Genomic DNA, 27,986 nt, shown 5'->3' with positions numbered 1-27,986 from the left:
TATGGTGTCATTTGGTGGCTGCCGCAAGTGACCATGTGAACCATTCAATGTGCTAGTAACGATGGGACAAGATGTTATTTCTTTTGGGTCTGTAATCACATGTGCTTATTACCAACCATTAACAGTCAATATTTATTTAGTTTATATTTAAAAATATTTTATTTTATTTACAACATAAAATCAAGATTAAATCGTTTTAATAATTATGATGACATTTTTAAAGTTTTACTTACTAGTTGTACTAACTAGGACCTTTAAACTGTGCTGGACCTTTAAAAGCTAGTTTAATTCCCTATCTATTGATTAGTATTTCATGTTTATCTCCTGTGTAAGCTGATTGAAAATTCAATCTAAAAAGAATAAAACGAAAACGTTGTAATAAAGTAAGGTATTAATTTTTATATTACATTTAATTTATTATAATATCACTCAAAAAACTTATTCAATTACAGCATTAAGGAGATTGAGATAGAATTATTGATTAATTAAATAAAAAAAGGAATGTAAAAATTTGTTTTTACATGCTTTTGCCCCATTTGCTTAAAGCTGCAGCGTGGTAATTAAAAAAGTGCTTATACGCTTAGAGCCTAAATGCTTCAGACCATTCTCAGTTTGCATTACATAGAACAAACAATCAACCTTTCGAGCGGTCGAAAAAAGCGCCTACCACTGCGCATGTGCGTACAGCAAGATAACACACGAGAGGAAATATGACCTTTATGGGAATGTATATAGGGGTTACTATAAACGTGCTGTTGGTGGGCTGTACGATCGACTATTCAGAGAAATTGGTGGCAGTTTATCCGTTCTGGCGGCAAGTGATGCCGCGCGGATGGGCGGCGCGGGTTGGACGCGTGAGGCTCGCGTAGCTGACGACACAGACTTTGAAACCTTGAAACATCTCCTCGGTTCTGATGATGGATGGAATCTGGAGTACGAGAAGGACGGCGTCAAGGTTTGGGCGGAAGATGCCGCTCACGGAGCCCTCCGTACTGTCAAGGTTTGTTTTGTATACGTAAAAATATAGTAAATTATATAAAAAAAATGACCATCATATAGCTGAGTATCGGTGTGATTCATAACAATAAAAATGGCATGACGCGACTCGACACGTAATATGCAAATTGCAAATGGTTAGTTTCATTATTTCCTTTGTGTTTAAAATGTAAGTTTTTAGCTCATTTCCCGGGAGACAGACAGACTGGGCTAGGCTCATTATTATACCTTTTTCATTTTGTCGACTTGTACAGTGAAATCTCGAGGGTTTACCTTTAAAATGTCACCGTCAACAATTGTAATTTAAAATAAAACCGGTCGATAGACTTAAGATAAGTTATATGTTTATTTATAATATATTTTTTATAGAATAGGTAGGCGAACCAGCGAATGGGCCACCTGATGGTAAGTGGTCACCACCGTCCATATACATAGCCAATGCGCCACCAACCTTGGAAACTTAAGATGTTATTATATTATGTCCCTTGTGCCTGTAACTACACTGGCTCACTCAACCTTCAAACCGAAATACAACAATACCAATTACTGCTGTTTTGCGATAGAATATCTGATGAGTGGATGGTACCTACCCAGATAAGCTTGCACATAGCTTAGCTTCCACCAGTAAAAATAATAAATAAATAACACAATATGATTTGATTGTACATAAGTAACGGGAGGTTAATATGTACGAGTCTTTCCTAGTTAAGGTGTGCTATTTCTTCTCATAGGAGAGGACTTATCCTGGCAAGGAGACATTTACAGGCTGTTGCTTTACTCTACTTTTAATGTAATTATAAAGTTTTGACAAAAGATTCATCATTGATAAGCTGTTTAGTGCGGTATATCACAACATACTCGTGTTGTTATGTTTCGTATACCTTAAATTACAGTAGCTCACTCCTTGGAAGAACCAAGTGGGTATATAGTTTGGATCCCTTTTAGAAAGGCAAAACAAGCATATACTACTACTTTGTAGCAATTGGGTGTGAGACATCATCTATCTTCCTTCAAAGTAAAGACAGAACTAATGACATCAAATTAGAAGGATCTTAACTGACCTAGAATGAAATTTTTGGACAAATTCTCAATAAAACCTAACTTTATAAAAACCTTATATACAGTGTAATGTATTTTAAAATTTATTTGGCGTGTAAGCCAGCACTATTCGGTAAACAAATAATTTTAATTTAAAACTTGAAAGCGACCCTATTGCAAGTATATAAGGTGCCTAAACGTATGAAAATAAACTTTGTCACAAAGTCCGAACGGAATAAAGGATGTGAGTCCAAACCTACATGATTTATGTAGATATTTCGTGTCGAGAGAACGGCGCACGTGATTATTTACGAGCCTATCACGAGCATTTACAATGGAATGTATTGATTTCTAAATTCTACTGAATATATATTCAATACATTTTGGCATTTAGCTCTTTGCATTTTTTAAAACATATTTCAAAAGACTAAATTTTATGTTATATTTTGTTATTTTACATAATATTATATGCTGTTTCATTGCGGCTTCAGAATTATATTAAAGCGTTACGTCTTTATCAGATGAAAATAACAGACAACTAAACTGGCTTCTTGGTGGTAAGAGCTCACGTAGGCTGATGGACTCTGAAAAAAATGGTTTTAGTTTTGACACACTTCTTTAATGCACTGTAGGGACTACAATTTTACCCCACGATCCAGTTATTACTGGCTCACTCCTCTTTTATGTTCAGTCATAAAACCAAATAACCCGTCTATATTTTTTCGCTAATGGCTTATGAACAATGAGCAGTTGAACCTATATATAATGTTTCCATAAAATAATGTTTTCTTAAAAAAAAATCGGCCGAGAAAGAGACGTCCATGAAATAGAAAAGTATATAATGCATTAAAACTTTGAAATAAAAATAAAAACAGAGCTTTCATTATTTGCAACAGAAACAACTCTTTGAATGAACTTAGTTAATATTCTAAGCGAGAAAAAAAGAAAGTTTTCCTCCACTCAGCTGAGACGAAACGCTTCGGATATATTCTTCAAAATAAATTAGAACATTAATTTCATGTAATAACTACGGACATATTTGTAGCTGTGCAAAAAATTTATAAAATATCCTATTAGTATTAGACGAAAAAATAGTTATACTATTATTAATCCACCAATAAATTGGATCAGCCTGTAACACTTATTAGAAAAAATATTCTCAAAATCAAAATAGTTCATATTGAAATAGGCTTTTTCTTATAAGCACTTTTGCATCGTCGTAGTACAGCGTTGATTAAATGTTAGACTATTACCGATTCAAAAAGTAGATTCTATCGAGAATAACCAGCACGAAATACAATACTTACAATTACAACTGGTGGTAGGGCTTTGTGCAAGCTCGTCTGGGTAGGTACCACCAACTCATCAGATATTCTACCGCAAAACAGCAATACTTGATATTGTTGTGTTCCGGTTTGAAGGGTGAGTGAGCCAGTGTAATTACAGGCACAAGGGACATAAAATCTTAGTTCCCAAGGTTGGTGGCGCATTGGATATGTAAGCGATGGTTGACATTTCTTACAATGCCAATGTCTAAGAGCGTTGGTGACCACTTACCATCAGGTGGCCCATATGCTCGTCCGCCTTCCTTTTCTATAAAAAAAAAAAAAAAAAATTATCTTAGATGAAATGCAAAGTCAATTTGATAAATGTACTACGAGTACCTATATGTCCTGTATGGAAATCAACGAATACTTATAATAATATGGTAATGTGTAATAGTCTTATCTGTTATATATAGTTATTAATAGGCAATATCGAATATAATATACAAACTATACAATATAAATTCGAATAAACAATTCATCCCATCCCGATCGACACAATTCTTCTACTGAAACATTCTGAAATATTCGTTAATCTTCCTTTAGGAAAAAATCTGAATATTATTTTATGTATTTGAAAGTCTCGTGGGTAAAAAGTACAAAAAAGGACATAAGGCACCTAACACCTGTAAAGCTTTCCCATTCACACGTGGGCTAAGGCTCTGGCCTTGGCCGGACACTAATTATAATTGTTGTATCATAAATTTAAAACGACTGAAGGAAATAATATGTCGAATTATGTTTTACAACCGTAACAGACTTAGTTAAATTAAATATTAGTAGGTACTCAAGTATCATATTGAACTAATAAGTGATTCTTTTGAAATATTAAAAGTTTTGCACTATCTAAACAGTTTACACAAGTACTCTAAACATAGCATTTCACTTACAAGCGTGTTAGTGCTAAGCCGTGCTTCTTAGCGGATTGGGGTCTTAATTACCAATCTCTATCGTCCCAGGTTAATTAAAGTCGTAATTTTTCCGCCGTGTGCCGTCAACTAAATCGACTTTTACAGCCCTTTAAATTTTTAACAACTTTTGTTAATTTATTTCAAAACCAAGTTGTAGTAATATTTAACAATCCCTTTACTAAATTTAAATATTAATAATTACAAAATATAAATTATTTTCAACCTTATGCCTTAACAGGAACTTAACTTAGAACTTGTTATATGATATCTATCCGCATTGCAGATCCTTATAACATATATATTTTTTTATAGAATAGGAAAGCGGTCGATCATATGGGTCGCTTGATGGTAAGTGGTCACCAACGCCCATAGACATTGACATTGTAAGAAATGTTAACCATCGCTTACATCACCAATGCGCCACCAACATTGGGAACTAAGATGTTATGTCCCTTGCCTGTAATTACACTAGCTCACTCACCCTTCAAACCGGAACACAACAATACCAAGTTCGCGTGATATATCAAGTGATATAAAATATATATTATAGTGTATATTACTTATGTCATTTTTATTCCATCCACTTCTCAAAAGCCAACATAAGTACAGGTTGAATATTTTTTAGTTGTGGGCGTGGATGTTCAAATTTTAAACCACAGTCATAAAAATTTGAAATGGTCAAAGGATTTGGGACCGATTTTAAATACATATAAATTTGTTAAATGGATATAATTATTCCAGCAACCCTCAGTGTGAATATGTTGATTAATACAAGTTAATGATGTAGTTGCACACAGATTAATAAATTACATAATATACTAAACACGGCACTAACTATACAAAAACTCCCATACAATTGTATTTGAATATAATATATGATTATAATTGATTATATATAATATATAGATATCTACACATACATATATATGTTCTTGACATGATAAAGTTGATAGTTCAGTGAATTCGCCTCAACGAGATCTTCAAAAGAATTATTGATGCTGAGAATTAATTATGAAACCTCTCAAATTGAACTAAGCGGATCATTGAAACGGCTTAGTTGAGAGTTATAAAATAGGAATTAATTTAATTCTTTCAAAATATGAATATAAAACTTCACCGGTTCAAATATAATTTCATTTGTGCTTTGTCTCTTTGTCTTTTTCTTGCTAGTCATATTAATTTATTAAATATAACGTTTTATTTGTAAAACGTTTAATTTTCTTATGGTTTAATATTCCTGTATATACCGGAATACTCAGTACAAGATGAAAAAAGGTCCCCTTGTAGGTAGATCTTGAATAATATTCATAGAAAAAACAAAATGCTATCTCTTTTTTTGCAAAGTCTTCGGGATGGGAATCGATGAACTCTTTAAAAGCATTTCTACCGGATCTGTAGGTGGTCGTAATTTTTTTTTAAAGTAGGTAGTAACATTTAAGATTTTACACGGGCAAAATCAGAATGTTATCAAACATATATATTATATTAATTTAAATTTGGCTAAAAAACGATTACAATTTATTTTATTATTTGTATCTATTATTACGTAAATATAAACAAAGATTTACTTCTTTGCATAATTTTATCTTTAATAAGAAGATTAAAAACTGTATGATCCAAATAGAAAAAAAAGTCATTTCATAAAAGAAAACGGTGAAATGAAATTCTTTCAATCATAAGACTGGTCGTCCTAAAAACATTAAGAATCATTTCCACTTTTACATCATTTATCGTTAAGTGTTGAAATGAAAGCAGACACGTTAAAAATTGTCATTTAAAACGTTATTCCGATATAATAAGTTTATTGCGATTATAAAAGAGGGAATAATCAGAAAAACAGCATTATACAATAGAAATGTGTTATATTTAGATATGAATGGCTTATAGAAGTACTATTAAATATAATTGTATTACGGTTCAATTTGAGGAAATGGTGCCGCAATTTTGAACCAAAATGTAGACTTATTTTATTTACAGGCAATATTTAAAAATATAAATGTTCAGCAAAATGATATATATATCGATATGTTAAAAGAGTAAATAAAGAAAATATACTAATAATTCATTTCGTTGACGTAAAAAAAGAGACAAACAATATGAACACCAGCTTCTATTCGGTTAGCCAAGTGGAAAAAGCCCAAATAATTCTCATCGTGAAAATAAACTGTTAAGTAATTCGCAACAATCAAAATAAAATAATATGTTAGCTTTTAATTTTCAACAAACATATTGCTTTGTTTATTTTGCTGTAATACAACACTTGATATTATGAATAAAATAAATTTAATTTCAAATAAATCAATAAAAGTCTTAATTGCCTATGGGAACATCTTACTGTCTTTGATAAGGACTATATAATGTGACAATAGACAATAGAGGTACAAGAGACTAAAGACTGTGTGTGATAAAAATACACAAATTAGGTCAGTATTGTGTGTTAGGTGTTTTACGAGGGCTAAATAAAATCGAATACTTCCACCTTTATCGTTATTACGATGAAAAGGGTTCTATTTATAGCTTTACTGGTAATAACTTGGATCGAAAGCTGCGTATATTCACAGACAGAACGTTAGTAATAACATTATTTACAGTAATAAAAACATGAGTTTTAAATTTTAATTTTGAAATTCGACACATGCAGGTTTCCTTACAATGTTTTCCTTCACCGTCAAGCACGAGATGATTTATAATAACAAATTAAGCACATGAAATTTCAGTAGAGCTTGCCCGGTTTGAGAACCCAAGATCATCGGTTAAGATTCACGCGTTCTTACTATCTCCGTTCTCATCATCATCTCATATGAGCCATCTCGGCTTTTTTATGAGTGTATGTCGTATAAATTATAGTGTAGATAAAATAATATACACATATTATTTTATGGGGTATTTGGAACTTACTTCCTATTAAGACACAAGGTTTTCTGCGTTTAATTTTATTAAAAAGTCGAGTCAAAATGGCACAATGGTAATTTTCAACTTTTTTTATTTCATTTAATTAATCAAAAAAAATGTACTAAAACATTGACATAGTTTTATGGTGTTGCCGCTTAAATTCTATAAATATAGAAACTATCTAGAAATTGAAAATATATTAATTTGTAATGGATGAAAATGAAATGGAATTGAGTTGAATTTCTTACAAACAAAGCTAAGGACAAATTTTCTACTACAAACCCGTTTGCTCATTTATTTTTTATTATTAATTATCTTTTTCTTTAATCTTGAATTTGAATATTTCCACTTAAAAGTGATAATAAAAGTTTAATCATTAATTGTATATAGTACACATCATGTGTTTTGCAGTAAAATACTTGCCCATATGTCAGATAATGGCCCAGTAATCACTCGAGTTTTATTGTTGATTGTAAGCTGTATTTGCGAAGTAAATAGGTAGAGATTGTTACGGGTTATAGGGACTGTATTGGCGCTACTGCCTGTGCAATGCGGTTAATGAAGTGAATTTGCGACCGTTCCTTGGAGAGTCGGCAGATTGCCTTTTAAAAGGTTGAATCAATCTCTGAATCCCAGTCGATTGAACGCTCAAACAAATCGGATTGAAACCTATTAAGTTGACTATATTAGAAAGCTTTCATGTAACTAAATTTGTTAGTGTTTGGGTCAAATCTTACTAATTAATTATTTTAAACTAACTAACGAAATTTTGAGAACACCTGTGATTATTATTAATTTTTTTTAATACCTTTGATAGTGTTTTAATAATGTTTTACATATGGAGACTGTATAAGTTTTATTAATCTTTATTATTTTCATATTATGAACATGCATTTAATGCGTTATTCATTTAACTCATTATCATTGCACTACAAGGTGGAATTATTATAAAAAACTTTATTAAACTCCTGCACTCATGTGGGTTTATTTGAAATATGTTATATTTGAATATGCGGCCAGACTGCTGTGTTTGAATTTTTTAGAAAGTATTAAATTATTATCACTTATCTTAAATCCAGTGCTTGTCAGATCGATTTTTGCCACTTACGACTGAAAGAATGATTAGACTTTAGTTATTTGACTCATTTGACTCTTTATTTAACTCCTACAGTCATTTGGTACAACTTTGCTATTTCTGGCGCTCGTAAAACATAATGTAATTACAACACAATGTAACAAAGGTTCTAATTAGGTAATAAACCAAATCGAAAGGATAAATAATTCAAGTATTATGTAATACTGATACATACACAATCGTTTATATATTATTAATTTATTTTAAGGCTTAACGTTTATTGTATCTTTATGAAAATAGACAGCAATGAATTCATAATGTATAATTTTTAAATTCAGTGTTCTATTTTCGATATTGCTTGGCTCAGTAACGAATAATGAATGCTGATGATATTAATATATTTTGAGAACACCATATGAAACGCTATTATGAAAGAATCTCGGGTATTACCCCAACACTCAATAGTCTAGCCCTCTTGGAACTTTTCCAGACCTCTTTAATATAGGTCATTGAACTTCTTTTGTTTTCCCCTTGCTAGTATTCGAGGGAATGTATTGTTTACGTTTTTTTGTTAAAAATAAAAATTTACATAGCGTGTTACTTTGTAATTTGTCTTTTTAGCGTGTTTAAAAGAAAAGTCGCAGAGGTAGTGGGTACATACCTAAAATTCCAGCCATGAAATCAAAGGAATTAAATTCATATATTATCATAAACTACACCTTTTAATTTGTATGCCCTATTACTGATAAGGAAGAATCTCCTATACATGTACAAAATCTTAAATTTTTCGTAAACTTATTTTTTTTTTATTTGTGGTTTTTTACTTAGGCAATACATATAAATTAGATTCCATAGATTGTTAGAGTGGTATAACTAACTCGAGAACAACTCTGCTTAACAGAAACAGTTTATTTAAATTATGTCTCACTCACCGATTTCAGCCACGGTGGCCTTTCTCATGGAGACTATCCACTGTGCGGAATTTATTATAGTGCTCAAGTGTGTACGCCCACTAATCCGCTTGGACGACAAATCCGACACGTCAGGATATAGAACTGTACTATAAGCTGCTACTGAGTATTTCTCTACAGAAAAATCAAGGATTTCAGGATCTGCAGCATTATACATTATATATTACTGGTGGTAGAGCTTTGTGCAAGCTCGTCTGGGTAGGTACCACCCACTCATCAGATATTCTACCGCAAAACAGCAGTACCTGGTATTGTTGTGTTCCGGTTTGAAGGGTGAATGAGCCAGTGTAATTACAGGCATAAGGGACATAACATCTTAGTTCCCAAGGTTGGTGGCGCATTGGTGATGTAAGCGATGGTTAAAATTTCTTACAATGCCAATGTCTATGGGCGTAGTAGTAGTAGTAGTAGTACGTGGTCAACGTACTATCAAGTGGCCCATATGCTCGTCTGCTATCCTATTCAATAAAAAAACTAGGCATATGACCAACTACGCAGTCAATATACATCAATTGTCTCAGAAATAAAAAACTGAAATATCAATGTAATTACTGATTATTTCTTTTAGTATAATACGAATAAAAAATGTTGAACTTTTCGCTTATAATTATGAGATGTGATCTTCAAAGCTATTCGAATATGATATGGTTCCATGGTACTGATATAAATGTAGAAAATGCGGCAATACCATGTTGAATTTTAGGGATGTCGTAGAAAAAATATATATTTAGTTCAATATTTTTATATTTAAAACTATATATATATATATAAATTTATTTTTGGTAACGTATAATTTGTTTCATTTATAACGAAGTTGTAGACGGGTAAATGGACCACTTGATTGTAGGATGATAGACCATCTCTACCCTAAGATAATGGCACTGTAAAAATATTAAAACATTGTTAGGCCGCTTGAAATACACCGCCAATGTGCTGCCAAATTAACATTCCAAGATATTATCACATCCCATGTATTTGTATTTACAATAGCTCAATCACCTATCAAACGTGTTCCACGTTACACAGTTTGGCGTTAGTTAAGCGTTGAGTGAATGGAACCTACTCAGTCTCGCTTGCAATAATAGATAAAAAAGATAAAGTTAATTTGTTGCAGGTGGTTGCGGAGTTTGAGGATGTGGAACCGGACGCCTTGTACGATGTCCTTCACGACCCTGAATACCGATCTGTTTGGGACACACACATGTTGGCAGCAGAAGACGCGGGCCATATTAATGTCAACAATGATGTTGGTTACTATGCGAGTAAGTTAAAAATGGTTACCTGCAACAAAAAATAATGGTCGACACGGGGGCCCGAGAATCGTTATTGAAATAATTTATAAATAAATATATAAAGAATGAGTAAAATAAATAAATACATAGTTTTGTTACTATGTTTTTTTAAATGATTATAGTAATATATAGCAAAGAAACATGTGCTTAAGCACCACGCACACACGAGGTGGAGAGCGGTGGCATACGAGAGCGTCATGCCGTTAGTCGTCACGGCATACGAGTTACCAAAATTACATAATGTTACCAAAATTTGATCTTTTGACAGAAATCAAAATAAACCAAACGCAATTGTATTAATGGATGAATAAACCATTTGTCGTCAACCAAAGAATCTGTCATTTTTCGTATTTACATGATTAGTCTTTGATTACTATTTCGTAATCAACTTTTATTCAATATTTGCTATATAATACATAGCAAATACTTAATAAAAACTAATATATATATATAATACATATATATATATATGTATATATATATATATATATATATATATATATATATATATATATATATATATATATATATATAATAGCATTTCAAAAAAGACACAGGCTATTGTTTCAATATTACATTTTATTGCAACCTTGAAGTCCTGTAGATCCTAAAATAGGGTTTCTTGGCAAAAAACACATGTTCAATGGGTAAAGCCTTTTTTACCGTCACAAAATTTACGACGTGCGCAGCAAATATTTAATAAAAAAATACCAAGCATAGGTATAGGTGGCTTTAGGGTTGTCATAAAACGGACACATTAGTTAATAAATAGTAAAAAAATATATAACACATAGCTACATCACAATTATATACAAACCTGTTTTAGAATCGGTACATGGCTCTGATACTATTTGACATTTAATTATTGATTTGCATGTATGGTGTTTCAGATAATTATAATAAACAAAAAATATGTTTGAATTCTATTTTCAATAACATGAAATCAACAAACATGTCAGAATTTTTCTGTTACACGCAGAACGCTAATCTAATCTACATGATTGTCTGTTCCTATTTTCTCAGACATAAAGCAATATTATGCTTTATAAATAAACAAATTTCAAGAATGCCAGACGTCTGGGTAGATGATTTTATTCATTTATACAGAATTACTTTAAGCTTCCTCGGCACGCGTTGTTCGTTGCGTCACGTCATGATAATAGTATTATTGCATTTAATATAAACTGAAGTCGCATTTTATCTGTTAAACGTGAACCGAAATCAAATGAAATTAGAAACGTACTTAGATTTATTCGATATATATACGTTTCCAATTTCATTTCGACGTAGGATAAATTTAAGCGTCATAGATTTATATTATCTTGACTCAAGATCTTGTAAGGGAATATTGTAAAATTAAAATATTTTAATATTTTGTGCAAGTTTGCACTGATGACAGTAAATATTTAATAGAATACATACATGATTTTTTGACAAAAAAGTATGGACTTGAGATCATTCTTATGAAATAGTTCGAATTCGTATTTATTGCTACAGTTAAGACCATATACTACCTTACCGTTCTTTTTAAGGTAAATAAATTTATATTTAAAGGGTATTTTTGTTTTTAAAACAATGAATGACGAATGATTAAGTCTAACGAGGCGGATAAAATATCATATTAACGATCTTCGTGCACCTGATATATTAATTATTGTATTCACCGCACGTAAGCGGTTCGTTTATCACCTCAATCAAATTTTATCTTCGATTTTCATTGTGATCGATGATTGATGTCTATGAGATTACGAGGTGTAGTTTTATATAAATAAAAGTACACCAAAATAGCAAAAAAATTGCAATTATTCACTCATCATTCAGTTGTCATTTAAGCATATTTAATTTGTTTATACATCTATTATATATCGATCTCATTATCTCATTATTTTATTGTATTTATATATGTAAGGAATTATATTCTGAGTCTATTACAATTTCCACTATAAATTCATTTATGGGGCAATCTATAATGTTTTCATTATGATAATAATAATAATATTCTGGGACATTTTTCACATACGGCCATTTGATCCCAAATTAAGCTTGTACAGAGCTTGTATTATGGAAACCAGACAACTAATACACTACATAAACTATTTTTCTTTTGTAAATACATACTTATATATAGATAATTACACCCAGACTCAGCACAAGCAGACATGTTCATGCACACAAATATCTGTCCGAGGTGGGAATTGAACCCACAACCTTCGGTGTGAAAGGCAAGCACCACCAACCACGCCAACTGGCTCGTCATTACTTTTATAATTCTAAAAAAAATCATTCCCTTGTTCTTGTCCCATTTATTTGGGCTGTTGCTGTGTTAATTGCAAATAAAATATTTGGAAGTAATCCTGACGCCAACCGTTCTTGGGAAGTTTGCTGGTAGGCTGATTCCACGATACTGAACGAACACGAACACCATATCTGAATCGTTGCGACGATTACGCGATAGATTTGATATCACTTTACAAAAAAAACGACTCTTTAGCCGTCTTAAGGAGAAAGCCTCTTCTCCTTTTGAGAACAAGAATTGCAGCTTATTTCACCAAGCTGCGCTGCTTCAATGCGGATTGATGAATACACATGTGAAAGAACTTCATCCAAAACATGAAAGTTTCCCCACGAAGTTTTCCTTTACCGTCGAGCACGAAATGAACAATAAACACAAATTAAGCACATAACAACTCAGTGGTACTTGTCTGCTAAGATTCACGTGTTCTAGCCACTGGCTGGTCATCTCAGCTCTCTTCAAACTGATTTACATGCCGCATTTAGGCGGACGAGCAAATGGGCCACCTAATGGTAACTGGTCACCACTGCCCATAAAAATTGGTATTGAAAGAAATGATAACCATTGCTTACGTCGCCAATACGCCACCCACCTTGGGAACTAAGATGTTATGTCCCTTGCGCCTGTAATTACACTGGCTCGCCCTTCAAACCGGAACACAACAATACCAAGTACTGCTGTTTTGCGGTATCTGATGAGTGGGTGGTACCTACCCAGACGAGCTTGCACATAGCCCTACCACCAGTAGATCTTTTCTCTATGATAATCTAATCTCTAATTATCTTTCCATAACTTAATCGGGACATTCATTCTTAAAATATATATCCTAAAATAATAACTTAAATCATTGACGCTGCGAGTTGAAGCAGATAAAATGAATGCACATATACTTTAACCAATCGTTGCGCGTACAATTCAGGTCAAGCAGCAATGACAGATTTTACGTAAATTAAATTATTATGATTATAGTTGATCGATTCTTTTATCTTCGTCTGTCTCTTATTCGGAAAAGATAATGCGGGGAAACAAAAAACTATTTAGATTTGTAATTTAATCAAGGAATTGAACGATTGATTTTATATTATTTTATATTGATTGAATTGATTGATTAATTTAACCGACGAAATTTATGATTTATTCCATATAATATTAGACCGTATAAATATAAAATTAAGAAAAAGAAACTTTTTACAGTACACATTACAAAATAAAACAAAAATAGACAATTTAAATTAACAAATAGTTGTGTGGGAAACAAGCAAGTGTGGAGTCAGCTAAATGCTCCTAATCCAAGTCTTGTGATTTTTCCCCTTTAACTAACTCATCTAATATTCACAGTGAATTTTGTTGTAAAAACCATTTCATACTGTGACGAGGTTCTTTAGTCTCTCTTTAATATTTGTATTAAATAACTCTCGTTTCATGTTGTCCTGGCTTTCACACGCTTCATATGCTAGTTATACTGTAACTGTACTGTTTTCAAATTCCAATGTGATAATAATAATGAATAATTTTATTATTACAAAATCTATACAAATATATAAAATTGAAAATTCTGTCTTTTTAAATGAATATGGGTATTTGCGCGTAACCAAAACTAAAACAATAATCTTTTTATTTGTGTCTATCTGTTTGTCCAGGGTAATCTTCAAAACGGCTAAAAATACAAATGCAACTATTTGAATTATTTTATTAAAATCAGTTGTCTACCAAAGTTTATAACATCTTAACTTTAAAGTTCACGTCCACGTACGTATCTTTCCATGTTGTCAAATATATCAGTATAGAAAAAAAATCATCATATTCTGAAACTATTTATTAATATTATATGAAGCGTGAGGTTAAGAAGAATATGTATGATCCTCTCATTGTATTATAAATATGTATGATATTTATAATACAATGAGAGGATTTGGAAAAGCCATTTTGAATGTTTCATCCCATATTTTATTTTATTTGATCTTAATCCTATTCATTGTTTTTAAGCCTTACAATTGCTTACAAGCTCTTAAAGAACATCTTCACAAATTATATATAAAAAATAGTGTATAACTGCAGATAAAATATTGTTTGTACGTTTTTAGCAATATTCTAAAGTTATTTCATTATGATTATTATTGTACGTCATTGACAATATTTGTTCTTTTTAATATAATTAGCGCCTGCCATTCGAGCTATGTCTATTTAGTTAGCTTAGCTTGCTGAAACGTACTGTTGCATTGTACTTTTGTAATTCATTTAGGCTCATTCACACTTTAAAACTGAATTCACAATAGTATTAGTATATTATTGCCGTTTAGTGATTGAATATGTGATAAGTGGGTGGTACCCCTCCAGAGGAGCTAGCACAAATCTCTACCATGAAGTTATATATATGTATATAGCAGTAAAGGTACGGAGTCCGGAACTTGGCTATGCTTACACTCCCGAGAAAAATTAACAACATTCTTTGATATTTATAAATCATACATTAGATTCCAATGATCATAATGCAAGACATAAAAAATATATGGACAAAATAAATACTCTTTAGTATTGTTTGAAATTTTAATCAGGTCAAAAAATCCGCAAGTAAACCTGCAATGCAATTTGTTGAGTATATGGATCGTACAATTTTCATCTCGATTGATTTATTAACCAATAAATTGTTTATTATAATATATCGTATAAAGTAAAGAAGAAAGCATAAAGAATTGTTAATAAATTGTTATTATTTTATGAAATAAATAGTCATTAGAAAATCATGTATTAAAATGAAAATTGATGTTTATCAATTTTTTTTATTAATGAAGACGTGACACATGTGACACAAATTAAATCGCAATTTTGTAATTATGACAAGAACTAGTGGTTACTATTTTCCACTAAAAAAATTAATAAGTATGTAAAATAAAAACAATAAAATTTATATATCCCATGTTGAAATCAATAATTATAATAATATAATATATAACATACTAATTCCACGCTTAAATGCTAATCATCTATATAACCTTGCATTTTAAAGGCAAAGATAAAATCATTATTCAATACTATAACTTATACTTGCTTGTATTGCAATGCTTTTCAAAATTTATGTGTTCGTATTGTATTTGCACATTTGGGTTGGATTGGCTCTGGCATTCTGGCATCTGGCTCTTCTTGGCTTGAATCATTCATGTTCATTGTGTTTGTGTGTGTATGTATGTACGTATGTATGCTATACTTTTAAACGCCCATGCAGATTTTCAAATATTCAGGTCTGTTTTAATTTTTTTTGCAAATATTTTGTAACTTCATATTTTATAACATATTTATCATTACATTTTTTATTAAAGTTTTAATCATATTAACATTAGAATTAAATCAATTTCATACATTATGTTACGGTTAAAGACATTTATTTTCTCAAAAGATTTACATTTAAATCACTTACAGAGAAAATTACAGAACAATTAGAAAAAAAATAATTAAATCGAATAGGTGTACATAGTAAAACAATGAATGTTACAATAACCTGATAATATCAAAATAATATCGGCACATTGCAAGCAAGTACGAGTAGTTTGTGACGTGAAGTAGTGTAGTCCAGTAATAAGAAAATATAAAAAATAAATATAGTGCGTATACAAAGCAATGACAAGGGAGGCGAAACATAGACTCATCTGATGTTTTTAAATTTTACCTTTTTAAATTTTGGTGTGCGATTGTTCATTATATAGACAGGCAATGTACAATATATGTGTGTATTTATTTACGATAATGCTTATAAATATACGTATATATATTAACTAATTTAATATTAAATGATTATTGTCATATGTAAAATGTATAATTGATTATAAATGTACATTAACAGTATTCTCTGGTACATTAATATTATCTTAGTATACATACATAGTTGAGTAGTAGATTTAGTAGTTATTTTACATAAGATATATCCATAAGTAATGTTATTTTAAGTTAGGAGTAGTGTAGTGCTATTAGGTATTATATTATATTAGTTACAATTTTATTTATTTAGATTAATTTTATATAATATTAAATTGAATTTTAAGAAGAATACTTTAAAATGTGGCTTTTAAGACATTTTTTAAAATTATGAAGCCATTTTATATCTTTGATATCCTTCGAGAAATTATTGTAGGTGCGGGCTCCTTCAAACAAAATACTTTTATTGCCGTAGTTTGTCCTTGATGGGCCTAAACATATGTTATTAGCATTTCTAATCATTCGCTTATAGTTTAAAATAATTTGAGAGTGTATATCTTTTGTAAGGATTTTACAAATATGAATGCTATATTTATAGATTTGAGTTAGGTTCATTAGTTTTGTATCCTTATAAATTTTTATAGTAGGTGTTAAGTAGTTGTATTTAAACAGAGTCTTTATGAGTTTATTTTGTGTTGTTTGTAATTTTTGTAGATTGATTTTCGCTGCAGAACCCCAAACTTCAATTAGATAGTCCAAATGTGATTTAGCTAACGAATTATAAATAGTATAACATACACTTTTCGGAAGGCATCGTATTATACCTCGCACAGCACCGATTGTTGAGAGAAATTTTTTACGTGTTTTGTCAATATGATATTTCCACGTAAGCTGATTATCCAGGACTAAGCCGAAATGTTTTTGTGTATTGACCCTTTTTATGAATTTCCCGTTAATTTTCAGGGGTTTGAAGTTTACTATCTTTTTGTTTTTTGCAGCAAAAATTATGTAAGTTGTTTTAGACGCATTGATAGTCAGTAAGTTGGATTGGAGCCAGGCATTCAGAGTATCTAGATCTTGTTGAGCTTGATTAACCACAGCATCTATCGAATTACCATAGTAGAACAGACTAGTATCATCAGCATACAAGGTAAGGTCCCCTTCTTGTCCAATTTCATGTACATTGTTAATATAAATTAGGAACAGAAATGGGCTTAAGATTGAGCCCTAGGGAACGCCGTAATTGATCATTTGAATCCTACTTTGGTGATTACCTAGTTATATTCGAGTTTTAACCACGATCATTTATCTTTGTTTTAATTTATTGTTTTGCCCGATTTTTCCACGTATTTTGTTAAGTTAAGCTAAACAAACAAAAAATAAATTAATCGATGTACACAAAACGTAATATTAAATCAAATCAAATCAGAATACCTTATTTAACATGGATGCTTCTATTTAGATCACAGTTACGTATTGATAGTCAAATTAGAAACTACCACCGGATCAGAAAAAAAAAATACCCAGAGCTGGGAAGAACCGGCAAAGGAAACAGCGGGTTTGTATTTTGTTTTGTTTAAAAAAAATCAGTTTAAAAAAAAATAGCCAGGAGGCGTTCGTTCGTTCGCGATGATCAATTGAATGAAATTCTTAATTTATGATTAAAATGACGGTAACGTTTTAACTTTACGTGGTTGTGCTGTTGGTTCTTGTAGAGATATTTTATTTATGTCAATTTTATTATTATTTAGTTATATATATAATTTTTTATAGCATGTTGAGCCGAGATGGCCCCGTGGTAAGAACGCGTGAATCTTAACCGATGATCGTGGTATAAACCCGGGCAAGCACCACTGAATTTTCATGTGCTTAATTTGTGATTATAATTCATCTCGTGCTTTACGGTGAAGGAAAACATCGTGAGGAAACCTGCATGTGTCTAATTTCACTGAAATTCTGCCACATGCGTATTCCACCAACCCGCATTGGAGCAGCTTGGTGGAATAAGCTCTAAACCTTCTCCACAAAATGCAGAGAGGAGGAATTTAGCCCAGCAGTGGGACATTCACGGGCTGTTACGGTACGGTAGCATGATGTATCAGCCCTATATTATTATATATAAATCTATAATAATCTGCTCTATATAAATACAAGTACATAGACATCGTTGGTTGATAATTTTTCATTAATCCTTAATTTTTTGTATCTGAATAAATGAATTCATCTGTTTATTCCTTTATTAGTTTTGCAATTTTTTGCGAATTTACTTTGCCCTCGAATGATAAAGAGCGTGATTATTTGTAGCATCTTAGGTTTTAATTGATAATTAATTACAATTATCTGCCTTACTAACAACCGTTGTGTGAGTTCGCTCGCTCAATCAATCGCTCGGTTTGCTTTTTTCTGTTAACATATTTTTTACATTTGCAAGAAGAATACAAAGCATTGTATAAGTATTTAACTGCTATACAACGTTCATTAGTAAAAAGGCATAGAAGACATAGTAAAAAGGCATAGTAATAAGACATAATATTCTTAAATATTGTTTATTATTAATTACATTAGTCTCAAATAAATACAAATAAAAATTAAAAATAGTTGTACAAATCGTGACCGCGTCGAATGGTTGTAATAGGCATGATGACTGATTTTGAAATAACCTTCTATAATGAAGGTATACCAACACTATTATCCTTCTAGAACCCTTTTTTTTTTCTCAGAAATCATAATCTTTCTAAAATACACAAGATTATCGAATGACATTCATGGATGAAGGATATTTAATTATATATTTGATAGAAAGCGAAGAATAAGTATTCGTTGATTTTCATTCAGGATTCATTTACTACGCTAATATAATATCACTTCTTCCTAATGTTTTTTTTTACCTTTATTTCTATTGTTGCTTTATTTAAAATAAAATTGTAGATTTTCATATTCACTCGAATAGATAAAATCTTAACCGGATAAGAAAATAGATTCTACGCAAGAATCGCTGAAATTTCAAGATGCGAAAAGAGTTTTGCTCTTCTATGAGCTGTTACTTTTTTGCCATTGTCAAAATATTATATATTTTAATTTGTCCTAGTGTCGTGTCCAGCGCCGCTCAAGAACAGAGACTTCGTGCTGCAACGCTCGTGGCTGGACACAGGCAACGAGAAGATGATCCTTAACCATTCTGTATTTCACAAAGATTACCCGCCCAGGAAAGGTTTTGTCAGGTAAAAAATAATGTATTCCTATATAATATTGATGTTCCTTAGGTTAAAGTAGGCAGGAAGGATGAATAGCTGTGTAAGATCGGACGCGAATCGTCGGCGATGTGCCACCACTGTGGTGCGGACCGGAACACCGCTCAGCATACGCTGGAGGCGTGCCCCGCGTTGAATGCGGAGAGGGAGATCCTGGTCCGCGAAGTCGGACAAGACCCGTCCTTGCGAGCAATCGTGTCGGCGATGCTCCACAGGGAATCGCCGTGGAGGGCCGTAGCCTCCTTCTGTGAGACCGTCATGGTCCAGAAAGAGATGGCGGAGCGGGAACGGGAAAGGGCCGATCCTGCTCGGCGGAGACGACGTCGGCGTCGTCTCGGCTCTCCCACAGCCCCTACGTCCGGGGCTTAAAAGATAGGACGTAACCCTGGGGCCGTGGATACGTGAGGTGGGGGCCTCGCGTGTCTTATTTCAGACGGCCCTGAGGAGGACGGCAGCCGGGATGGCCTCGCGCTGCCGTACGCACTAGCGAGGAGTGCGGGGGAAGAGCGGGATTACCTTTGCCCCCTGAGGAGAACTCTCCGATCCGTGCCGAGGACGGCCATCGCAGTGGTTTTAGTCGGTAAGAATCCCACATAACCCAGTTCCACCCCCATGGGAGCTGGGTACCTTTCTGAAGGTTACCACGTTGCGTGGAAAAAAAAGGCAGGAAGGATAATCACGGTAGCATGCGTAAGGACCCCATGACGCTCCTTGTTAAGACCGAAATCGATACCGCCGGTTTTTTAGTAGGTATTCCGATGTTCGGGGCGCACTCGGCGCCTTGGACACCGGCGAGTTCCACATACCCATCCCCACACTGTTGAGAAAACACCCCGTGGGGAAAACGCTTAACGCATTTTTCGAGTAATTTATATTTGATTTTTATCGTATTTAATTGGTTGTAGGGCTTTGTGCAAGCTCATCTGGGTAAGTACCACCCCCACATTAGATATTCTACCGTAAAACAGCAGTACTTGGTATTGTTGTGTTCCGGTTTGAAGGGTGAGTGAGCCAGTGTAATTACAGGCACAGGGGACATGATATCTTACTTCCAAAGTTTGGTGGCGCATTGGTGATGTAAGCGATAGTTAACATTTCTTACAATGCCAATGCTTATGGGCGTTGGTGACCACTTACCGTCAGGTGGCTCGTCCGCCTACCTATACTATAAAAAATATATATTTATAATAAGATGTATTGAGTACAAGCACATTCTCGTTATATTATACCTGTTCTCTAACGACATACATTATATCTAACTAGTCTTATCAAAGAATATAAATTTCTAATTTCACTAATTATTTTATACTCTTCACTTGAATAAATTTATTAATTCAATAAAAATACCATTTATGTTACAGAATACAAAATAATAATATGCAGCAATAGTAAATACTTAGATACCTTATAAGTACTAAGTTTTATTGTTTACTATTATTAAAAAAATATGATTTTAAATATAAAACAAAAATAATGATAAACGCAGTGCAGTATTTATTTAATACAAGTTGAATATAAAACATCTGGTATCACCGAAAAGGTATATATTTGAAACTTGAATTATTTTTTGCTGTGGGTTAAAATGTTCACTTCTCATTAGCGTATTCGGACTCGCCACTCCACAGATAAGATACGGTATTATGGCGTGCGTCAATCCGTCACGGCCTTGATAATCTGTGCCGGAATATTATGAGCCTAAATGAAAAAAAGTTATTTACTATTTCATTATCCGTGTAATTTGTATATTTTTTTTGTAAATTTTGATTTTTATAGAAACATACTTTTCATATAAAAAAGTAAAAATATAACTGAACTCGGCTCCAAAGACGAGCATTACGGCACCATCTAAGACGAGGGCGAAGTCGCTTAGACACTACTGCGACCAAGAGGTGGTTAGACACAATTTCTTTAGTAGTTCATTTTAGCCCATAGCCTGTACCCAGAGTTACCATGCACTGTAGCCCAGAGTTACAGAAATGGGTATCAAATCATTTTGCACATTTTTTTGTGCTATAGAAGTGAATAAGACTTTAAATCAAGTAAGATTTTGGTACCACTGGCAATTTTTGAGGGTTTGAATTACTCTTCATAAAAAGTTTCCTACCAGAAATACCTATGGAGCATCAAAATAGCTTTACACCAAAAATTCATCAATTGCTGATTTTTAACTTATTTATTTGTAAGCTTAAAAAAGAAACAAATCTATCTAGTTAACGAAAATTTTGATATCTCATCAAGTTTCAGACGTTATTGGAATGATTTTAAATACATAGTATTTAACAAAGTCACGTATGTCATTTTGTGTTTATTTTATACGGTCCAGACAGATATTCATACCTCGACCCTAAGAGCGAGGCCAGATTTTTTTTTGTCTGAAATAGAGACGACCTCCTCCTTCCCTGGAACAGGTTTCCATATGGTAGATTTAAACTGGTCCATTTTTTTTAATAGTAAGACGGATCTTCACACCGGGACATCCTTTTGTTCTACTCTATTATATGTTTCAAGTATCAATGGGCGAAGATGACCACCTACCATGTTCCACCAGGATTGATCTTCTGCTTGTTTACCCCGTTGTAAAAAAAAAACATTCAATTTTTCGTACTTAACAGATCGAATGTCTTGTCGATTTTAGACGACAAATAAATTATTATTATGAAATAAATTATTCTATTTTATTAGGAGCAGACATGAGGAAATGATATAGCACGCTTTTGTTTAACAGATACGAATCGCCGCCGATTGACAACGCGGTGCCACTACAGTATGATATTATATACCTATCAATAAATAGTAGCTGTCGTTCACACTTTTCAATGTAGATAAATAGTTATAGAGATATTATGAGATTTATTAAAAATAAAGCATGACAAAAGAGATGAGCGTGCGGTATGATGAATAAATAATGATGTTTATCTATCTTACCGCACGCTCGTCGTGGTTACACACGATTAAATTGGTAAATCTTGATTGTGCTTACAACACGGGTTATGTTTTCCCACTTTATAGTAGTAGTAGTTTCTTAGGCTCGATGTATTTTAATATATGAGATGTAATTTGTTATGATCGTAATTGTAGGATGGGATATATATATTTTTTTATATTTGCCGGGAGGGCAAATGACTCTACTCCACCTGATGGTAAGTGGTAGTAGAGTCCAAACGCGACGACGGCCAGTGCAGACGGGAAAATCGTTCTGCACTAGCCGCCTTCGCCTTGCCGGCCCGCAAGATGCCTCTTCACGTATCGTGAGCTGGTAAGAAATTCCAATTTTTTGGAAGTGCGACAAAGAAAGGAGTTGCTAAATTTCTTTGTTCGCGATGGAATTGATGCCACAGTTAGACGGTGATATCGAGAACCAGCTCGCGTGGACTTAAGAAGGAAGGGGGAAGCAGGAATTAGAGAGAATAATTCCTCAGACCACTCGCCGTGATACAGTGGATAGAAAGCGCTCAGTGCTGCTATCTCACGACGCAATTGTAAAGGTTCAAGGGTGTTTGTAACCTTTACGTCGCCAGTAATGCGCACTGCACGTCGCTGCGACCGGTCCAAGGCCTCCAGTAGGTACTTAGCGGAGCCATCCCAAAGGTGCGAGCAATATTCCACACAAGACCGTACCTGTGTTTTGTACAGCAGGCACAGTTGTTGTGGCGTGAATAAAAATATAGGGTTATGTATCAAGAATACTAATTATTATTTTATTTAAACCCTTAAATAATTAAATTTAAAAAAAAAAAAACATTTCTAATCACACATTAAATCGATTCACGATCGGCGAATCTTAGAAATACAAATGAGAAACAAATAGTTTTCTATTCATATTCAATAACGGCGGATTTTTTTCAATACTCCACCAGTATTGTGTGTACCTTGATATCTTTGATTCTAACCACTGGGGCATCACCGGCTCAGTATTTACTAGTAGTAATGAAATCAATGATGGTGCATTAAGAAACAGCAAAAATATCAGCATTTTTTTTACTAATTAAAATACATTAATTTCTGACAATAAATACTATTTTTTGGAGAAAAACAACAGAGGATAAGAATTTCGATTCAATGGGAAAATGATTCTAGCATTTTTTTTTATAGAATAGGAAGGTGGACGAGCATATGGGCCTCCTGATGGTAAGTGGTCACCAAACGCCCTTAGACATTGGCATTGTAAGAAATGTCAACCATCGCTTATAGCCAATGCGCCACCAACCTTGGGAACTAAGATTTTATGTCCCTTGTGCCTGTAATTACACTGGCTCACTCACCGTTCAAACCGGAACACAACAATATCAAGTACTGCTGTTTTGCGCTAGAATATCTGATGAGTGGGTGGTACCTACCCAGACGAGCTTGCACAAAGCCCTACCACCAGTAGCATTATTGTCACCGTTCCATGATGTGATGATTTTTAAATTAGCTATGTTTAATATTTGTATATACTTAAGATCTTAATATAAATATTTCTTATATCAATAAAAAAGGAAATGAAAATGGCCATGTTATCTTCCAGAGCCCTTTCCTTGTTGACGGGTTTCGTTGTGAGAAGACGAGAAAGTCCAGGCAGTTGGCTCGGCTATGTGTCGCGGTCCGATCCACGGGGCGCATTACCTGCCTGGTTGGTAAATAGGTAAGCGATTAGTTTTTAGTCTTATATCTTTACAATTAATACATTCACTGTTATTATAATTTATTGATTAGTATTTTAATGCTATAATTTTTGATTTTGTGCACCAAGCGAATATGTATGAAAATAGGTAATACATGTGGGTACGACATTCTATCTAGCCTGGGTATAGTAATTAAAGAGATATTTATACTTAGTACTAAGACATAATTATTTTATCATTTGTATATTGATATATACAATGTTTGAAAATATATCTTAAGGATTTTGTTACCTGCTACGGAGTAGTGTGAATTATAAATACAAATCTTGCTTAACAAAGCTTACGTACGACAAGCTGCTACTTGACACTGGGTCAAAATTCAATTTCATATTTTAACACGATACAAATTACAGAGTAACAGCCCAGCTAGCTCCCCGCTTGGTAAATCAGTTACACGCCGCCGCACGTCGTTATCCTGGGTGGAAGGCACTCACGGACACTCCATATTACAAACCTTGGAGACATCCTGAACAGGTCCCACCATATAGGATTAATTTAGACGATGTAAGTAACATAAGTTTCTATTATATTAGTAACATAGATAAGTAAAAAGGGCAACAGTTGGTAACATTTTTTTTTATAGAATAGGAAGGTTTTATAGAATAGGAAGGACGAGCATATGGGCCACCTGATGGTAAGTGGTCACCAAACGCCCTTAGACATTGGCAACCATCGCTTATAGCCAATGCGCCACCAACCTTGGGAACTAAGATTTTATGTCCCTTGTGCCTGTAATTACACTGGCTCACTCACCCTTTAAACCGGAACACAACAATATCAAGTATTGCTGTTTTGCGGTAGAATATCTGAAGAGTGGCTGGTACCTACCCAGACGAGCTTGCACAAAGCCCTACCACCAGTAACATAACATAACATTGTAGTTATACTGCAAGAAGTAAAAATATTTTCTGTCACCGCCGATATCGTGTCACTCATTTGATTGAAATTTAAATGTCTGTAATTACACTTAGTTTCAATCATCTTTAAATCGCAACAATCTTTGTCCACCCACAAAGATTACACTAACACTTGCACCAGGTAGCATTTTAATTTATAAGCATGTATTTTATTATATATAATAAAATAAGAAATAAATACACGTTCGTAATTCAGCATATACATATAAGCAACCTAAAGGATGATGCCAGGATTAGTATGAACTCTGATCCCTCCAAAAGCGACGTGTCACCTTCCACTATACCGTAGATAGGTATTTTAAATCTGAACAAAAGTTATTATAGCGCCAAGTTCCAAATCTTAGTCCGTTGAGAGTTAGTAATGCATTACTTAAAACTTCAGATTAACTATAGCGAAAAATAATGTTTTAATATGAATAATAAGCTATTTTAGGTTACTTTTATTTGATTAGCACCGTAGTTGTTCATAAAAAAAATCACTCATTTTATTTCTGCTTTTATTATTACCTCATTTAAAAATAAGGCTGATCCAACAAATCCCTCATGCCTGGCAAACTTTCATACAGCGATAGCTTATCTAGGGTAATTGGAGGCTATGAAGATAGATTGAAACAGTACCACATGTTCTCACTTGCTTGTCGTAGAAAGATACATGATCTTGTTTTCCTTCACAAGTTATTTAATGGTAACATTGACTGACATATGATGAAGGATTTAAAACTTGAGAGCCATAGTAAATGTTGTTTAGCTCAAAAATACCTATCCAACGATGTATTACATGTAGTAATTGGAGAATGAAACCAAAATTTGCATCCTCCTTTGTTTAAATCTCTTAAAGTGAACTTTAACTTTATTTTGTTTCATAAACAAAATTCACTGTGCACGTTTCTGTCTGTATACCTTTAAATAGTGTAGTCGATGGAGAGGAAAACATTTTTATATAACTACTTTTACTACTCTTTGAGAACTTCCATTTGCGTCGTTGGATTAGTTAAAACACATCTTTTGCCGTGACTAAATTTGCGGGATTATATTAGTAACAGCTTAAAGAGAAAACTTTTTATGGATTGACGTTCATCAATCGCTCAAGAGAAATATAAATTACTTTTCAAGAAAGTTCAATTAAAGCTTAACATTTGTCAAGCCAAATGAAAAACTCATTTTTCAAAATGTCTCATTTTTGTTAATGTTTTCTCAGTTTGAGAAAGAGAGATTTTTGTTGGATTATTCAAATCACGATTACATAATTATAATATAATTTGCAAGTCCAGTTACAATGTGTTAGTATTTATGCAGCAGCAGCATGAAATAAAAAATATTTTGAAAATATTATTTTCTTTCAGTGCATTGACCCTGATGCTCCGCCACCGCCATCGGAACCTAAGCCAAATACTTCAAAGACTAAATTAGAAGTACCCCAAGTAAAGGAAGCAGAAAGCCACAGCATTGAAGACTTAGGAGACATATCATCAGAGTTCAGTGTAGAAGTAGAAGAATTCTCAGAGCTCTCGGTTGATCCAACAAAGAAAAAAGGCAAATTCTACAAATTGGTCAAATCTATGAAAAATAGAAGAAAAAGTGTCCAAGTTGCCAAAAGTGCTGATAGTCTTGTAGATGCTAAAAGTTCCGAAGAGAAGCATGAAAAGAGAAAATCATTCAAATTTCATCGTCGATTTAGTCTCAGTAGAGGTCGAGAGGATTAGTTTATATTTCCCTAATTAGAGAAATAAATTAAAAATGGTTTATTCAACACTCAGTTTACAAACAAGGTCGACTGAAAGTCGGCCAATTTTACGTCGTAATTCGCTAATTTTAATAATAACCTTAAGAAATTGTTTGGTTATGACACGTAAAAATAAATAAACAAATTTTATTTATTGCCGACCTTGCTAATTATTTCTTTCACAACAACATTAATATACACATGGCATTTGTACCTATGTATCTCATTATGGAACATTCATGCATATCAATAATAATACAATTTCAATCAGCACCTAAATTCGATTAAGTTGGATAAGTCGATTTCAAGTAGTCATTCAAATGAAATAGATAATAATATCAGATTCATGTTTCAGAGTTTACATTTTACGAAATATGTTAAAGTTGATATAATTATTTCTCTAAAAATAAAAAAAGACGCGAAAGAGCTGATTAATGATTACTTAATACTTTGTAGAATTTCAAAAATGTTAGGTTAAGATGTTGAAGTAGCTTGATTAAATAAGTTTTACAAATTGTAATAGTATTATCTGTTTAAAATTATAAAGAATAATATGTATGTATTTATGTTACTTGAGTATTAAGTGGTATAGATAACATGACTTCATTTATTTTATATTTTTACTTATTTCATCAATCTATTAACTATTTACCTATTTGGTTATATTCCTTTAATATTATTATTATTTCTTATTTTATCTGAGATCCAATGTGGTATCATTTTTAAAGAAAATATTGCAAGCTTAACAATACGTATGAGTGAGATTTTATATAGTTCTAACTGTTATCTGTTAATGCTAGTTATATATTCTATGTACTAATAATCTACACATGCTTTTTAAATTCTTTGCTTCTTAAAATACTAAAACCCACTTTTTAACCTTCTAGTTCTATATTAATAGTTAAGTCCGCTAGCGTCTCCTTTAGATATATTGTTGGAAATATATTA

The 27,986-nt window shown here is 32.7% G+C and overlaps 1 protein-coding gene across 2 annotated transcripts; it reads left to right on the top strand.

The window, feature by feature from the left end:
* On the top strand, window positions 1-27,306 carry LOC126771021 (START domain-containing protein 10-like). 2 transcript variants are annotated; one of them, XM_050490668.1, is made up of 7 exons: window positions 1-87; window positions 453-1,000; window positions 10,323-10,470; window positions 19,572-19,704; window positions 24,242-24,358; window positions 24,752-24,902; window positions 26,659-27,306. In XM_050490668.1, exons 2-7 carry the CDS (start codon window positions 833-835, stop codon window positions 27,016-27,018), a joined length of 1,077 nt encoding a protein of 358 aa, XP_050346625.1. In that variant the 5' UTR covers window positions 1-87; window positions 453-832; the 3' UTR covers window positions 27,019-27,306. The 2 variants fall into 2 exon arrangements, with proteins under 2 accessions (XP_050346625.1, XP_050346624.1); XM_050490667.1 differs by having other exon boundaries at window positions 16-1,000.
* Window positions 27,307-27,986: the final 680 nt, after the last annotated feature.

This window comes from Nymphalis io, chromosome 10 (genome assembly GCF_905147045.1).
Source record: "Nymphalis io chromosome 10, ilAglIoxx1.1, whole genome shotgun sequence".
Classification (NCBI taxonomy): domain Eukaryota; kingdom Metazoa; phylum Arthropoda; class Insecta; order Lepidoptera; family Nymphalidae; genus Nymphalis; species Nymphalis io.
Note: the sequence above shows the minus strand (reverse complement) of the source record. Positions and strands in the feature narration are given on the sequence as shown.

Bases quoted from the DNA above. Each gene is read 5' to 3' on its own strand.
- LOC126771021 (XM_050490668.1), top strand. From the start codon at position 833: ATGGGCGGCGCGGGTTGGACGCGTGAGGCTCGCGTAGCTGACGACACA. The intron at 1,001-10,322 runs GTTTGTTTTGTA...AATTTGTTGCAG, and splicing joins GAGCCCTCCGTACTGTCAAG to GTGGTTGCGGAGTTTGAGGA. The intron at 24,903-26,658 runs GTAAGTAACATA...ATTTTCTTTCAG, and splicing joins ATAGGATTAATTTAGACGAT to TGCATTGACCCTGATGCTCC.